Source organism: Egretta garzetta, unplaced genomic scaffold (genome assembly GCF_000687185.1).
Source record: "Egretta garzetta isolate BGI_Z169 unplaced genomic scaffold, ASM68718v1 scaffold250, whole genome shotgun sequence".
NCBI classification, from domain to species: Eukaryota; Metazoa; Chordata; class Aves; order Pelecaniformes; family Ardeidae; genus Egretta; species Egretta garzetta.
In genome coordinates, this window is record NW_009258294.1 from 363725 (window position 1) to 377015 (window position 13291).

Consider the following 13291-nt stretch of genomic DNA (forward strand, 5'->3'; position numbering starts at 1 on the left):
AGCGTCACTTCATTCAGAGTATGTTAATGAAGCTTTAAAGGCTTTTGAAGCATGCCAGTCATTAAAAGGAAGAAAAACTGAAAGTGAAATCTACTCCTAAAGAAACAAATGCATCTTCTCTTAATGATAGTAGGACCAGAAGAGATGGCAAAATTTCGTAGAAGAAATTGCCTGTTCAGTTATTTTTGCTTTAGTACATGCTCTAATCACAGATTAAGAAATCTTAACTGACTTGAACGAGATAAAGCTTGTGGATCTTGTACTCACCTAATCACTTTTGTTTCTGGTTTGTATGTATAAACTTGTAAATGACAAATGTTCTTAAATGCTTAGTGAATGATTAAGTAAGCATGTAATGTTTCCTGCCTTTCTCTTAATACAATGTCCAGGCAAATATTTTCTCAGGGAATCTTCTGAGTATCTTCATGCAGTGGAACAGGATTAAATTGTTTATATATTTATATAAATAGCTATTGTTAGAAGTGAGCATACCATAAAGCTGACTGGGGGACTGGTCAGCACCTTTTCTCACAAGTTGCCAGACAGTTTTTGATAAAATTTTCTACCTTTCTGGGTCAAATACCGAACTTGTCTGTGAGGTTATTTGGGACTCAATTCAGTAATGCTTTCATTGATTTTGATGACATAGTAAGGCAGTGTTTGCTGGGAAATGAGAGGGGTGGGTATGTGGTGTTTGTGGATGGTTTTTGGTTTTTTGTGGGTTCTTTTGGGTAAGAAATACTGTATTCCAGGGTGGATTTAAAGTACTAGTCTGTAGAAAGGAAGATATCATGCTTTTTCTCCTACTGCTTGTTAATATCCAGACATAGTGATAGGTTCTGAATTTTCTGCATCTGATACTGCTTTATTAGTATAATTTGAAAAGTCATCTTACAGTCCCTGGCAACTTGTAACAGAGTAGCAGATATTACTCTATCCGGAGGGACAGGTACACTGTAAAGCCATGTGCTGAATTACTGTTTTCTTATTTCTAGTAGTCTGTGAGGTTATAACCTTACTGGCCAAGATACCATTGTATTATTATCATCAGTATATTGTCAGTTATTCAAGAACCATCATCTTACAGTTCTTCTCTCCTCCTGTTTTGGAATGGAGTTCTTTAAACACTGTTGGTTTTTTTTCTCCAATTTTGCTACTCCAAGGATTTCAGTTGTCAGTGATCAATAGTGCTGGATACTGGTAGATACACACATTAGTTCTTGTGAGTCAAATGGCACGTGAACTTGATTTTACTAGTCGAGTTTTTGTGTTTCTCTACTGTGTTCCCAGGAGCAGGCAGTGCTGCAGAGTCATTGACTTCGTCTAAATTTATATGGTTGCTAATAATCTGGGAACATATTTTTTCTCATACTATAGACAGGTGCTCTTGCCCTATCACATTGCCAAGCACTATGTCCTGCCTCATTTGAAGTGTGTTTATAGTAATCTTATCTCTGTTACTGTGCTTCCATACTTAATTGTGACATCACTAGTCATGGAATAGTCTATAGTCATAAAATATTCCTGCAAAGAATACTGAAAAACAAATGCCCCACAACCACTTGGGCAGAGAATAGAATGCTAATTCATTATAAATTAATACTGTAAAGTGGACAACTTCGCAGTCACCAGTTTGTGCTGCTGACCATTCAGTTCATGTTCATCAAAGCTGACTTCTTAAATTCCCATGCAGAGATAGGTAGTCTGTGCATGGTGGTGGGCATGTGTGTTGTTTGAGAGGCCTAGCCTAGGTATTTCTTGCTTTCTGAACATGTTAAATATGTAAAAATATGCAAATATGTAAATATTCCTGGACAAATTACTTTTTTTAAGTCTTCTTTTTTTTTTTTCCCCTTTCTAATAATATAATAGGGAGGATTCAGTTGTGAATCAAAGATATAACTTATTCCAGAGTCAAAACTGATGAATAGCTTGCAAAGACTAGACACAGGACACTTTTGAGTGTTAATGCTGGCTGCCTAGATATGGTAGATCATTTGGGCTGTTCAGATTTAGATATTCGCTGAACTGGCTGTAAACTGTAGTACCTCAGCATATTTTTTTCTGTCACCCTGCACATGGCATGTCCTGAGAGGGAACAATGACAGTATTTCTGTGTTCTCACCTGTGTGTTGCCTGCATACCTTCAGTCTACCAGGCGTGAGGTTATCCTTTTTTCTCCATTGCATTAGCTTTCAGAATATTTCCTCATACCACAGGATTCTAGAAATTGTGCACTGGAACCTCTGCCACAGCTTGTCCAGCCCAATTGGAATAGGAAAAGAGAGCAGAAGTTACGTTGTCTCCAATAATACTGAATTTATCCATTATTTCAGAAGTGATCTATTTTGCAGATGTACTGCTGAATTGTTTTAAACTTCTTGCAACAAAAAAAAATCACTTGGTGAGGGATTGAGTCGTCACAATGGGCCTGGAGTAGTGCTCAGAAGCAGTAGCAGCTCCAGGATTCCCCTCCCCTTTCAAATGTATTATTGCAAGGTGATTACTTGTGTTTGTTTTGGGTTTATTTGTACTTTGAATCTAAGAATAGCTGGTTTGAAACTCCTTTAATAATCTTAACAGTGAAAATACTACTTGGAGTGTGACAAGCCCCTAAATCTGGATTGGCGTAGGGCCGCAAGAACACTTCTGTCCCATTCATTAAAGAGTTGTCAAATGTGTAGGAATGTACAACATGCGGGGATGGGAAAAGATTACTTAAACTTGCTTAAGTAGCTTGATACTGAATATGAAGCCCTAGCCTAAAGCTGGAGGTGTATGAGGCAGTGTTGATAGTCACCTGTAGAATAACAGTTGCTGGAGACTTCTATTTAAGACTTGCGTTCATTTCATAGTTGCAGCATCAAAATCTTCAGTATAGTTTTATTTGCTGTGTGTGGAACTGGTTTGAAAACGGTCAGCTGAACAAGGTTTGTTCCCATAGCTGTTGACCAGACACCTGGGTCAACTTTAATTATGCTGAAACAAACTGAGTACTCTTGTTTACACATCCCAGATATGGGTACGGTAGTTACCAGCAGTAAGGAAAGTAATCTTTTTTTTTTTTCATAGATCTTAAAATCACAGACGAGGAACAGACTCATTTCTTGAGTGTCAGCTTGTGTCTATAACTGTCCTCTGCCCTTTAGGGTTGTTTTGAAAGAGCAGAGGGGATGAAGGAAGAAATGTGCATTCCACTTTTGTCTGTCCTGAGATCATTTGAATGTTACAGAAGACTATATTAGTGAGAAACTTGAGAATTCCTTCCCACTTCTTTATTTTTTTCTGTTCCTTCCTGCTCCCTACTTTTTCCTGTTGTATTGATATTGCCCATAAGCTCATGAAAACAGATCTATTTGAAAATATTCCTGAAACACTGATGTTGAAAATAACACCCATTCTGGAAAAAGGCCAGGTAATTTTTTGTTGGAAAATAGTTTGGAAACAGGTGTGACTCCCTCCTTTCTCTGTGCTCCCCCCCCCCGCCAAGTCATGCATGTTTTTTTCCCACTGCAACATGAAGCAAAATGTAACTAATCAAATTCTAGTTTTGATGTCCCAAAGCAATACGTTATACTTTTAACTAAATCAAATCTGTGCTTCAGAGGTCATTAAGAGTGTTTAACTGAGCAAAGCAACAGTGGTCACTACTCCCTGTTTTTCTTCTCTCCTAGCATGTAACTTGGTGTTCTTTGGTGTGAGTTTCTCACCTTAATTATAGGTAGGTGAGATCATCAGATAAAATAAAGATAATAACAGGTATCTTAAAAGTGTGCAGGGCGGGGTCCAAAATAATGTTTAGTAACTGTGTGTTACATATGATTCTATTTATACTCTTGTGTTCTGCAGGATCTGATTGCATCTGGAATACAGCAGGGCCTGATGTACGAAGTTTTTTGAGGGAGTGCTACACAGTGCATATTTCTTCACTGTTATAATAGCTTTTAAACTGACAAGTTAAAAGACTTGCTTTCAGTGAAAAATCATGTTTTGATCTTGGGGCAAGGGGTTGGGGCTATCTAAAGCTGCAATAACAATATTTTTGAATGCTCTCAATTTAGGAGATTTTCTTTTATAAACTTGAAGGCCCAGTATCTACTTGTGGTATTGCTTCCCTCTGATTGTAGTTGCTCTTGCGTGATACTTTCAGATCTTATAGTTTTGAAAAGTGGAGTTGTATGTGAATGAGGTTTTTGTATCTAGATGTTTTATTTAGGAAGTAGTTTGCAAAATATTAGGGAAGTATCAGGTCCTGCCTTGCTTTCTAGAAAAGATTGAGAAAGAGCGAATTGTGAAATTATGTAGCTGAAAAATATACAACACAGTGATTGTTAATTTAAAAATTCTTGCACTTACAGTTATTGCATATGTCACATAAGTGGCAACATAGATTATACCTGTTTTTTTATTAGAAAATCACTGCATTATCTTGGATGTTGATACATAATTAAAAGTTCCGAAGTCTGTAAAGATGTCTGTTTCTAATTTTAAGTGTTTCAGTTTGGTTTTTTTTTTTTTTCATTGGATGAAATCATGGCTGCAGGTAACTTGATAAGAGTTTGTTTTTTGCAAGACTCAAGACAGTGGTTTTTATTTACCTGAAATCCATGGCTTACCTCTTTTGGTCTGTAGAACTATTGTCTGTAAAAGGAAGATTTGGAAACTACTTTTGTACCCAAGGTAGAATTTTACAAGTGTACCTTTCTTTTGACAGCTAGAAGATGGACACACTTTATTTGACTACAATGTTGGACTAAATGACATAGTTCAGCTTTTGATACGTTCTGAATCTGAAGCTCCTACCAGTGCTTCTGTGACAGATCAGGATGGAGAAGTCAATCCCTGTGCTGTTTCCAACTGCAAGAACAAAGTAAAAAAAACAAATAGTGGATCACCCAGTCAGCCATCTACATCATCTCGCTCTTTTCTCATTGATCCTGGCATTGGATTGTACAAGGTATGCACAACTTTAAAAGCTGGAAACTTGCCTCACACTTGTGGGTTTAATTTTATTGTTAAAAAAGTTGATTTTTCTCTTGTGTGAAAGTGTGTATCCTCGTTGCTTTCTTTCATGATTTGACAAAATCTTACCTGATTTGAGGTAAGTCAAATTGACTTCATTTAAGCTGGCGCTTGCAATGTCACAAAAGCATCTCTGCTCTCAGGCTCACTGGTGTTGCAGGTTTCAGGAGAGTTCATGAACTCTGACACACTGTGTTGTCCAAAACATGTTCTCCAAAAAGTTAGTGTACCTGTGAAACAGAAATACTTCCTGTGAACAGAAGCAGCTCATAAAAAATTCTGTGGAAAAGTGTAGCTTTTCCCCTACTTACATTTGGCAAGCTTGAAAAAAAGTTTTACTCCTAATGCTTCAGTGCTGCATTAGAACTAAATAGACTGTGGAAATACACAATTTCTTTAAATTGTATGTGATACAATGACTGCTGCTTTAGTATAGATTTTTTTTTTTTTTTTTAGGAATCATGTATATCATTCATTGTTAGTTTTGTACCTCATTGAATTTTTCTGTATTGTCATGTAGGATTACATCAGAGTACCAGAAGTTTAATTTAAACAGAAAACGGGCAGTTTCCAGATTGCTAGCTTACTGGATATTTAGTAGGGGGTGTATATATAGGGAATGGTAGTGTTTTATCTCCCTGTTCGGGTGTTTCTCTTGGAGAAGAAATATCCATAACAGTAATTCTTTCGCTGGAAAGTGTCCAAAATTGCAGAGAGGGGAAAAGGAGGTTGAAGCCGCCATATGTGTACAAGTTAATTTCGGTTAGAGGGATGCTGTTATTTTGACCTGTCATCGTGGTAGGAAGCTGTCTTAGTTTCATGTAGGCTGTTAACTTAAATGTTTCAGGTATTAAGCACAAAGGGTAAGTTACTTACACTACATTTCTGTAGGATTCTGTGCAGTGAGTTTTACTCACTCTCTGAGAAATCAGGGAGTCAAAGAATCAGTGGCTTGAATATGGAGACACAAGCTTGTGTGCTTCCTTTTTTTCTTTTTTTTTCTTTTTTTTTTTCTTTTATCTCCATTTATTACAGGGGGGAAAACCCCACAATTCTTCTGATGGGAGGCCATACAGGATCAGTTGATCTAAAGGCAGGAGTATTAAAAGATACATTTTCAAGAATGCTAAAAACTACATCAGGTAGTCTCTTAGCTGTTTTTTTGAGGAGTAAAATGGAAAATAGAACAGGGAATGGTGATACTGGCAGACATATTCAAGGCAACCTATTCTCTTGAGTCAGCTGGAATTTTTGTGGTCTCCAATACTAGGGACCCAATACTTTCTCCATTATTACCTGTGAATTGATTATCAGCCAGCTATATATTTCTAATATATAGAGAAAAAAATAAAGGTACAGTCATTGCATTCTTTGCGATTTGTAGATGACAGTAGGAACATATGGAAGATTTCTACGGACATTATCAGGAAACTTTTAAGAATATATTTTTAGCCAACAATGTAATTCAAATGTAGTAAACCTGTTTAATGAAAGTCAATGAAAAAAGGCCATAAACTAAGCTATGGCTTAGTATTTAGATGGCTAAATACATGGATGTATTATTTTGCGTTTTGTTTATCAAACAATAAGGATTTGTCTAGTTACAGGAAGGAATAATTTGTTACAATTTTTCTTGTCTAAGGAAGGTCCTGTGCCTCACTGGATCGTCATCCAGAGCTAGACTCAACAAGATACCTGTTACTTACTCCATGCTATGAATAGTCTCAGCCTCTGTGTCCTTTCTCCTTGTGATTTCAACTACTAAAAGGAAAGGTAGCCAGTATGGAACCTGAAATAAAAGTGTCAGAGTTGATACTGGAAATAATAGTTAATAATAATTGTATTAGATTATTAAAATAGTGATTTAAAAAGAGTTCCTCTGTGTATATAACGTAGATCAGAATGCTTTAGCTTGTTTGACATCCCAGTTGTACCTGACATCTGATACTTACTTGAGCGCTGAAGGACTAGTAGTGGGTGGAGTTATGTTCAACTCCTGTTCCTTGTTACTAAAACTGAGAGTTGTTAGTGGTGTCTGGTTTAAGAACTGGGGGTCCATGCCAAGATGGACTCTGCATGTGTGAAGGACACCACTTTGGCTAAGCAGGATACCCACAGCTGATCTCCAGTACCAAAAAGAGGAATACAAGACAGGTAACAAGCGAGGAGTTACAGTAACACGGGCATGCAGGAATGATGTTAGAAAAAACAAAGCTTATTCAGAAGCATGTGTGTGTTTTCCCCTTCTGATTCTCACACAATTGTCATAACTTTTCATACAGAAATCCCCAGCTGTAGTAAAAATGTTTTAGCAGAGAACTCTAGCTTGGAATAAAAAAAACCACACAAACTCAATCTGTAATTAAAACCAGTATTTGCTTAATACTGTTCACAAAGAGCTAGTAATAAGCCAGTTTTTAAAGCAGACACCACACATAAAATAGTTGTCTGATGTTCCTCAGTGGTAATAATGATTTGCCCTTACTCTTTGCAAGGGTGGGAAGTCTGTCATGTAAGTATGCACATCAAATTATGGAAGGATGCACTGGAGAGGAATGATTAAGGGAGCTTGCACTGATTTATTTTATTTTAATTTTTTTTTTCTGGATCTGATCATGATTTTTGACTTTGCTAACATGGCTTCTCTGGCACTTGAATAACTGGTCACAAGAAGTAGCAGCAGATGGGGGAATCCTTAGTAGCGTGTGTCTTGCTCAACTGTGTTTTTGAGAGGAGGAAGTAAAGCACTTTGAGCTACAACTAACTCAAACAGGTAAGGCTGTGTAAGGATGCCTTCATAAGGGTTCCTTCTAGAAGTGCCAAAATCCACTGTTTGTGTTTAAAATAGGTTGATAGATTTAAAATGAGGCTGTACTTCTCTGATTTGTTACGTGACTGAAATCTTCATCCTGGTAAAAAGCTGTACTTTGAATACTGTAGGTTGTAAGAATAAAATCAAAAAGGTATGTGTATTTTACATGGGAGGAAAAATAGAGGATTGAGTTTTTGGAGGTCATGTCAAGAAGGTGAGTGAAAAGAGTAAAATACGAATTATTGCTTTCTTGGGATAGACTTGTTAGCTCAAACTGCTGTCAATTGCACTTTCAGATACCTAAGGACTGCTTTTCTCTAAATGCTAAAAGTTACTGAGCGTGGTTTTTTTGCTTGGTCCTGTGAAAATACAGTGAGATTGATCAGTTCATAGAAACTAGCCTTTGGGGTTAGTAAGTATCTGTCTGCTGCTATGTTGGTACTTGACAAAGGCTGTAGCTTAAACCGTATATGTACACACACACGTTTGTATTTCATTGCTTATTATGGTTCCCTATGGTATGGCTGTGCAGTAGTTTTGTTGTATGTTTTTTTTATACTAGGTTACTGTTGATGAAGTGTTCTTAAATCTCTTTTCAGTGTTCTCAGTATTATTAAAGGAACATCTGCTTAATTATCTGAAGACTTGAGAAAATGAAACATGATTTAGAATAATAAGGTGGTTTGGTTGCTTAATACCAGTATTATTGTGAGTACAGAAGGGGGAAGTTCTAGGAGATAGTTCCATTTCTTACTGTCATAAGATTTTGACTGACTGTGATGCAACCTTGCTTGACTTGTTTCTTCCTCTCTCCTCAAGTCTTGAAGGGTTAAAAAAATATTACAGGCCAGAAAGATAGAAGGTTAAACAAGCTCTAAATTGGAAGCTCAGGGAAGTCATTAAGCCCCTTGGTTGTGAGCTAGTATTTGAATGCTGTGTATGCTTATTTTGGCCATAAAGAACAATCAGTGAAGCAAGAGGGGATGATAATGAAAGACATTAAGCTAACTTTCAGGTTTGGAGGGGAAAAAAAAATAATCTATCCATGCTTTTTAAAATTACATACAAATTATATTCGTACTAGATCTTAACTAGGGAAGAGTAATGAAATGCTGAAAGTGCAACATAGTAATGACTGCATGTTACTGAATTTGCTCAAGCTCAGATAGGTACTAGAGCTGATTGTTTTACTGATAACGAAGTTAAGCAGTAGCATAAGTTGTATTATTTGTTTCTTAATTGCAGTTATATGGAATAAGCATAAATTCATTACTGAATTTTCCTTTTAGATAAACGAATTGGTGGATGCCCGTGATGTCAGCATTGGAGCCTGGTTTGAAGCTCATATAGAAAATGTTACCCGAGCTACAAAGGGACATAAGAATGGTAAAGCTGAAGGACTAATGGAAACTTAAGTCAAGATCATTCTAGAGAAAATGCAAATAGTTTGGACAGTACACCATCCACATCTTATTCAGACTGTATGGACACTGATGAAGAAGCTATTTATCATATCAAGTATGATGAGTAAGTGCTCCTGATACTATTTTGAGGACATCACATATTGTTATTTGGTTTGTATAAACCAAGAATTTCTTGAAGAAGCTTGGAATCAAAGAAAGCAAGTTCAATATTGCAAGCAAGAAAAAAGTTATTAAAAAATTTATAACACTTTTCAGTTGGATATAGTGAATCCATTGGGAGTAATATTTTTCATGCCTAAATACTTGTCAAGTACTAATTTCTTTGTCTTTATGAAACTCAAAATCCATCCTTCTTACAATAGAAGAAGAATATATAAGTCTTTTTTTTTTTTTACCGTGGGTTTTTCCAAGTAAAGTGTTGTTTTACTTTTTTTAACTATTCCATGTGTATATTCAATTCCTCTCATTGGAGCTGAAGGAGAACTCTCGTAAGAGCAAATTTTGTTACTTGATTTGGATCAATTTTATTCCAAATAGAACAATTGTGCACAAAATTGCAGGCTTACCCTTACAGTAAAGGTTTGTTACAGAGCACCCTGTGACTGAGGGCATGAAAATTGATTCTGAACTGGAGAGAGGGCATTAAGGGTGGGTTGTGGGTTTTTTTCTCTTTGTTTGTTTCTGTAGTAAAAAAAAAAATTCCAGAGCCTGCTGTGTGTGGGTGGGAAGCCCTGAGTTCGGAGGGATTTCTTATTTGTGAACAGGTTTTGCACCACTCCATTTGCCTGATAAATTGATGGATTTTTTTTTTAATAATATCTGTTAAAGCATTAAGTTAAGCTTCTAAACGAATAAAACTTTAAATGAATTGAGGATTTTTAATTTTTGGTACTGAGACTATTAAAAATCCTGTAGCTTGTGCAATGTAAGATTAAGGTAGAAGAATACAAAGTATATTAAATATACTTATGTATATTTAATATAAGTATATATTTCCAAAATATGTTTTTAGAACAGCTATTTCAACTTCAGTTATTTTAATACGTAATGTGAATCTGACTTGCATAGAACACTTTTTTGTTGTTCTTACTGGTAGCAGATACAACTTAGTGTACTTTTTAACTGTTGAGTTCAGATTCTGTATCTGCAACTGTGTAAGTTTTCTACTTAATGTTCAGAGAATTACAAAGGTGGAAGTAGAAATGTAAATACTTCATTGAATATTGCAAGAAATACATGAAAATAACTTAGTCAACCAGTATGATCAAAATGAAAATATTTTCTCTCTTTTTTTACATGTCTGTTGTGGTGTTAAGATTACCTAATTTTACAATACTGTGGCTATATGTAAGTTAGCTATGGGTAAACATTTCTGAGAAACAGTGTTTGTAACTGTTGCAGTGAAACTATGTTCCTTCTTTACTGTAGATATTGTTGTTTTCCATGAGTTAAAAGTACAGAAGTAGAAAATGTTTCACAACAGGTCTGATTTTTCTTTGGCATGTTCATACTAAAGGAAAAAAAGAATATTGACCTCTGTGTACTTCAGGATCTAGCTGTTCCCTTTCAGCAGGTGGAGACAGTTTTTACTCTTACTACAAGGTTATGTGTAGCAGTTGTATATTCTTAGCCAACAAAATTAGGTAAGGCGCAGAAACACAACGTTGCAAGATAGTCATTGAAGTCACAGTTACCTAAGGGATTAGTCTAAGGTATTGGAAGTTCGAGCTTTTGGAAAGAAAAACTATCAGAAGTGTTTCTGGAGGGTGAGACTTCTCCACTTAGAAGTGATTGGGGTTTTGGTGAATGTTACTGACCTTTGGTAGAAATCTTTCAATGTTCTAGTGTTACTTAACATGCATATTCATATGGCAGCTATGTGTGCGCTCATACCACTTTGTTTTCATATGTTAGTGTTTACCTCTTTGGTGTCTGTAGACCACACGTGTATCCTGCCACCTGTGTGCCTGACGTGGGTAAATAGGGAGGTCATGGTATGTTTTGCTACACAGTTGTTCTCTGCTCCAGAAATTGTTTTGTCTAATTTCTCTTTTGCTCTTGTTCTTCAAGTTCATATTTTACTGCTGGTACTATCTTCTGCAGTTACCTGTTCCTGGGTGCTTTGTGCTTTAGGTTGGCACTGTGCATTTGCTGCCAGATGTACCTGGCATTCCCTAGTCTGTTCTTGCTGTGTTTTTTTGGAGAAGCTCTTCTCTTTTATCTCCTAAAGAAGATGATTCCCTTTGGTGGCACAATCTCAGCTACACCTTGCCTACAACAGGTATATTCTTACAAGATGTGAAAACACTTGCTGTTACCTGAAACAGAATAAAAATGATTGCGTAAGCCTGGTGCCTGTAAAGCCATCAAAATTACTTGAATGTGTTAGAAGGACTATGTGTCAGAGGTGGACACAGATCCACAACTTCTCAAATCATCACTGATGCTCAGTTTCTAGACTGGTTCTCCCTCTCTGCCTGCTACATCCTTCCAGTTTAGAAAAAAAAATTTGCCAAGAAGAAGGTTACAGCAAAGGGGTTGGTAGTAGTGAAGAATTAAGAACTTTCATCCAAAATGTGTGCAGAAATTGTGGTGTGTGTTTAACCTTCTTCCACCAGTTTCAATGAAGGGCTAATGCTGCCCTAGCCAGTGGATATATGTAATTCTGTGGCTGTGCATCAAGGAGGCTGGATCTGTACTGGCTTACTTGTGTGTTCCACACCTGGTTTTCTGAAAGTAGTTACAACAGCATCAACAGATCTAGTGTTCCATCTGGCTTTGATTTTCTAGCTGGAAACATTTGACAGTCCAATCAAGTGAAGAATCCAATCAATCATTAATTCTTTCTCAACAAGGTCACTGTGTTCTCCTAAGAACAGCTGTTCTGAAGAGATGAAGCAGGACTTGTCCTTCCCTTATGTAGCAAAGCTGGTTTTAGGAATGCTGCTAGATTTATGTATCACAAGTCCTGTGCAAAACTTAAAACATGATGTTTTGCAGTTTTAGGTACGGTAAAACCCACTTTCTTCTAATCCTTTGTTTCATCAGAGTGTACCTTCTCTGAGGGTCTGAGTTTTCATTTGTTCCTCTCTTCTTTCCACTTCTTGTTCAAATAGTGTAGTTACAGTGAATGCAAAGGGGAAAAATACAGCAGAGCTCTTTTAGCAAAGAGTACAATTAAGAGAAACAAACCTTTCTGGGCAAGAGCTTAGTTATAGTAATTTCAAAGGAGTATATGTCTAAACAGGGCTGTCCTACCAGCTATGACTGCTACAGATAGGAGGTACTACATATCCCTCTTTGATTTTGTCACTATTTCTTTTGTGGTTTCCCTCTCCCCAGCCCTGAGGCAGTATGCCTACCATTTAACTAAATTGCTGCAATAGCTCTAAGGCCCACATATTTCTGCAGAGAGATGGTTCTGCTTATAGAAAACCTAGTGCCACTTGGAGGAACAGAACACACCTCAAACCTGTGTTCAGTTTTGGGCCTCTCCCTACAAGAAAGACGTTGTGTGGCTGGAACATCTCCAGAGGAGAGCAATGAAGCTGATGAGGGGTCTGGAGCACAAGTCTTACGAGGAGTGCCTGAGGGAACTGGGGTTGTTTAGCCTGGAGAAGAGGCTAAGGGGAGACCTTGTCACCGTCTACAACTGCCTGACAGGAGACTGTAGCGAGGTGGGTGTTGGTCTCTTCTTACAGGTAACAGGCAATAGGACGATGCGAAATGGCCTCAGGTTGCACCAGGGCAGGTTTAGGTTAGACATTAGGAAAAATTTTTTCACCGAAAGGGTTGTTAAGCATAGGAAGGGGCTCCCCAGGGAAGTAATTGAGTCCCCATCCCTGGAGGTATTTAAAAGATGGGTAGACAAGGTGCTTATTAGGGCCATTGTTTAGTGGCCCTAATAAGCAGAGTTAGGCTAATGGTTGGACTTGATGATCGTAAAAGTCTTTTCCAGCCTAAACACTCTGTGATTCTAACTTGTCAGTTCTAGATTAAACTGGAGTTACAGTTCTTGATAAGTTCAAAGATT

At 37.1% G+C, this 13291-nt stretch overlaps 1 protein-coding gene across 1 annotated transcript in view; it reads left to right on the forward strand.

The window, feature by feature from the left end:
• The window catches only part of UHRF2 (ubiquitin like with PHD and ring finger domains 2), a 91983-nt gene that overhangs the window by 9609 nt on the left and 69083 nt on the right, over nucleotides 1–13291 (forward strand). The window contains 3 exon segments of the mRNA XM_009638230.2: nucleotides 4715–4957; nucleotides 9124–9226; nucleotides 9229–9361. Of these exon segments, the coding sequence (XP_009636525.1) occupies nucleotides 4715–4957; nucleotides 9124–9226; nucleotides 9229–9361 (479 nt within the window).